The 4434-nt window shown below is 37.2% G+C and overlaps 1 protein-coding gene across 1 annotated transcript; it reads left to right on the top strand.

The window, feature by feature from the left end:
• The first annotated feature begins 698 nt into the window (after positions 1–698).
• Positions 699–3811, top strand: LOC131166828 (pathogenesis-related genes transcriptional activator PTI6-like). Its single transcript, XM_058125417.1, has 2 exons — positions 699–2151; positions 3732–3811. Exon 1 carries the CDS (start codon positions 1114–1116, stop codon positions 2113–2115), a length of 1002 nt encoding a protein of 333 aa, XP_057981400.1. The 5' UTR covers positions 699–1113; the 3' UTR covers positions 2116–2151; positions 3732–3811.
• Positions 3812–4434: the final 623 nt, after the last annotated feature.

The following is a 4434-nucleotide window of genomic DNA, read 5'->3' as shown; positions in this document are numbered from 1 at the left end:
AAAAATTGTAGGAAATAATAATGCCAACAATTAAAAATCAATAAATGAAGTACGCAAGTGGTGGCGTAAGCAAATGGACGGCCAGGATTTGGGCTTCTCCATAATAATCTCCGAAGGAGTCCTGATGGTTCACGCTTGGTGGACAAGCAACAATTAATTAATTAATCAGTAAAAGTATATGTAACTGACTAATGCGAATTTCAATACTAATTAATCTTGGCTCTCCCTAAACCAGTCAACGTCAACGACTGGCTGACATGTCGGTGACCCAATGCTGTCACCAACCATATCCCAAGCGAGGGAACAGCTCACTCACGTGACCCGTGCATCTGACTCACGATTGGATGGGCTACACCACGGCCACGCCCCTCCTCTGTGCCTGGGGCTGTGAGACTAGCACTTTCCCTTCCTTGGAGCCCAAGGTGGATTGGACGACCGCGCTCTTTTACCGGGCCCACACCGTCACAATCGCGGCGATGCGGCTAGTCGTTTGGGATCTTATTTGTATCGTTTATTCAGTAATTGTAAATTAAATTAAATTAACGATAAAATTAGTTTTTGATTTTTAAGTTTAGAAATTAGGAGATTGCAAAGATAAAAGGAAATAAAATAAAAATCGCATTAATAGGGCCGGTATATCAGGGGTTTTCAGCTATTTGGGATTTTCTTCTATAAAGTTTTGACACCGATCCTTCTCTGCAACCCGAAACAGCGGTCTCTCTCTCCCACCATCTCTGTTCACCTTCTAAAACCCTCCCTAAACCCACTTTCTCTCTCCTCTCTCTTTCTCTCTCTCAATTCCTGAGATGGGCTGTGGGCTCTGCTCTTTTGGTCTGTTGTCAGTTTCAGGGTTTGCTTTGTTTAAAGGTGTTCACTTCATTCTTCTTCAGCTATTGCTAGCAATTGAACTGTTTCAAGTTTGAAGATTTGTTTCTGGTAATACTTTCTTCCGTGGGCGAAGGGCTTTTTCATGAACACATCGCATCTTTCTAGTGCCCTTTTCTCCTACCATCCAAATCCCCATTCTTTTTCCATATCTGCCGTAATCTTTATCTTTTCCATTCAATTCTCCTTCCAAATCCAGCGATTACCTGAATCTTCGCAACTGTGAGAATGAATCGAAGCAATTCTTGCCCAATCAAGTTTTCCGAACACCGAAATCTTACAAAAAAACTGGTGAAACTTCCTAATAATGCATCGAGCAAGAATTTGGAAGCAGAACCCATGTCCAGAACCATTCGGATTATCGTCACCGACTGTGACGCCACGGACTCTTCAAGCGGAGATGAATCAGAAGACGATGCGCTTAATGCTCCGCAGAGAGTGAAGAAGTATGTCAACGAGATCAGAATCGAGTCACTCAATCAAAGGGCGAATTTTAATCCCAAACCGAGTCGTCAGAAACCTTCGAAGAATCTGCTCAATCGCCGCCCGGAGAAGCAGCGGTTAACCACGGCGATGAAGTATCGCGGCGTCCGACAGCGGCCGTGGGGAAAATGGGCGGCGGAGATCCGAGATCCTATCCGAAGATCGCGGGTCTGGCTGGGGACCTTCGACACGCCGGAAGAGGCTGCTATGGTATACGATACGGCTGCGTTGCGCCTCAGGGGACCTGACGCCCCGACGAATTTCAGGTCGCCTGCGTTAAGAGCTCCGTCGACGTTGGTCGACTTTTCGACGACTCCGGTTCGCGATTGTTGTACGGATTCTCGAACTATGCATTCTCCGACCTCTGTTCTTAGATTTCAGAGCACTGAAGAGGTACTGAGAATAGAGTCTAAGGCAGAGGCGGAATGCCGGCCGATTCAGGAGGCCGAAACGAGTTTACCGGACGATTGTTTACTATTGGAGCCTAGTGTGTTGAATGATTTTTTTCGTTTTGATGCACCGGCGCCGATACAATTCGACGAAATTGCTACGCCCGTTGATGCTTTCTGGGAAGACTTGGGAGATGTTTCGGGTGATGGAGAGGAGGATTTACAATTCGACGAAATTGCTATGGCCGTTGACGCTTTCAGGGAATACTTGGGGGATGTTTCAGGCGACGGAGAGGAGGATTTCGGGTCTTGTTTATGGGACACGGATGAATTAATTCAAGAGCCTGTAACTCACTGATACTGCTACGTGCCTATCAGCCACTTCATTTTTTAGGTATATTATTTTAAAATTTTTAATATTTATATAAAATTTTGAAAAATAATAGCAAATATTTTTCAAAATTTTTATAAAAATATTAAAAAATTTTAAAATTTGTTCACGTTATTATAATTGTTTTAAAAAATAAAAAAATTATTTCCGCCACTAAAGAAGTCTTTTTAGGTTCATTATTTTGATTTCCAAGCATATCTTTTGGTATATAATTTTTGGAGTTTCTGAAGTTTTTTTTTTTTAAATTTTATTCAGTCAAAAATTTATATATATAAAATTTATTGGTTTGGCAGTGCATAGGTGCCAGCCAATGAGTGTTGTAAGCTGTAGTTTCACTGGTGCAGTGGAAAATGAATGATATGCAGAAATCATGTGAAGGTGGTAGGTTTATCATTCAAAATCTAGCATGAGATTAAACATCAAAACATCATTTGCAAATTAATGAATCTATTTTTTTTTTTTTCAAGATTGTGTTTAGAACAATTTGACATGTAGATTACATTCATATATATGATTTAGAAAGAAAAAATATATAATATTCTATTTTATTTAAAATATTATAAATTAAAATTTAAAATCTCAATTCAATACTCCTGAATGCAGGGTTAGAGTCCGATTATTTCTTCATTTATGAAAACGAAAACTTGTACTTGTCAATTATATTTTACATCGAAAAATTGAATGATAGATGAGTAATGTGTATATATACTCCATGTTCGGCTTGTCGGGTTTGAGTCGCTTGGAATTACCTCAGTGTGGTATTTCTATATTATAACTTATGGTTTGTTTAATTTAGTGAATGAAATAAAAATTTTGAAATCAAGTGATAAAATTAGATTCCTTTCTCTTTGAATTTATTTTATTCATATGTTCCAAAGGCACAGTTAGTACTATTTAATTTTCAACATAGTAGCAAGTTAGGCAGGACACATGATGAGACATTCTCCACACCCTTAAAACAACTTCATGATTCTACAGGAGTCCTGCCCTGTTTGAACAGAGTGTGGTAATTCATTGACCTTTACCTACCCAAAACTTTGCCTTCTCCTCTCTTTTTTCAGCTCTTATATGCAAAATGCGAAGGCAAAGAGAATAGATATTGGGTGTGATGTGGGATGGGAAGTAGGGACAAGGAGGGAGCCTTTGTTTGTTTTTGAATGATGAAGGGCCTTTTTAAGTTCAAGGAAATTGTTTTTTAACGTTTGAGTGCATGAATTTTTTAAGAGTTAGATTTGAATTTGTGTAAATTTAAAAGAAACTCACCTTACATTTGAAAGCATGAATTCGAGACTTCAATTTAAATTTATGTTACGATATGAAGTTACATTAAATTTTTTTAAAATTTACATAAATTTAAGTTCAAACTTCTAAATACTATTTCAGTATAATTCACACTAGTTTAAATTTAAAGTTTCAATTTCATGCTCAATGTATTAGGTGGATGAACCCAAAAAATTGACAAATTTTTTTACTGTATGTACCTCAATTGGTAGAGATGCTTGGACCTACCTCATATAACTGGCAATGATGAATAAGGTTAAAGGAATGCTGATTGTCCTTTATGATTTGGTACCTGTTGACAGGGCAGCAGTAGTTAATGAGGCAACCCACGTACCAATTCCAACATAAGAGCAAAGATCTGCAACCACTCCCTCAATTAATGCACTTCTATTTACCTTTTTTTTTTTTTTATTTTTTTTTTATTTTAGTAGGATGGAAAATTCTTGTGTATGTTTGTACTTGAAACATCATCATAACATAGTCTAATCTATTTTTGATGAATCACCAGCAAAAGTATATGGGTATTTTACCAAATAAATGGTGTTGATGCGTAGGGATTTTGAATTGAGCAATGTGATGAACTAAAGACAAGTAGGATAATGCTTGTACCAAGCTTTCATTGGATTACTTTTTATTGGATTACTATGGGGTTTTTCTCTTTTTAAAAAAAATATTTCCTCCTTTGTCACTGCATAGTGTTGGTTTTCGCCACACATTGGTGGGAGAGTTTTTTTAAAACTTTTAGTTTGAGAGTATAAAAAGAGTTTTCCTCATCATTTGTAAACACACCTCCCATTTGAAGAGTTACAAATAGTATTTGTACTTTGGAATATTTTTAATTACTATTGGTAATTTGAAATTTGTCCAAATTATAATTTTCTGGAAGTAGTGGATTGATCGTTTGTACCCGAGAACGTAGGTAATTTTGTATCAATTCTTGTAAATTCTTGTGTTGTTCTTTATTACTGTCTTTTATTATTAGTTTATGCATTGCTTTAGTTTTGT

Source organism: Malania oleifera, chromosome 10 (genome assembly GCF_029873635.1).
Source record: "Malania oleifera isolate guangnan ecotype guangnan chromosome 10, ASM2987363v1, whole genome shotgun sequence".
Classification (NCBI taxonomy): Eukaryota; Viridiplantae; Streptophyta; class Magnoliopsida; order Santalales; family Ximeniaceae; genus Malania; species Malania oleifera.
The sequence above is the reverse complement of the archived record's forward strand: the minus strand, read 5'-3'. Positions and strand labels throughout refer to the sequence as shown.

What these genes read in the sequence shown, in the direction of transcription:
- LOC131166828 (XM_058125417.1), top strand. Translation starts at nt 1,114, where the DNA reads ATGAATCGAAGCAATTCTTGCCCAATCAAGTTTTCCGAACACCGAAAT.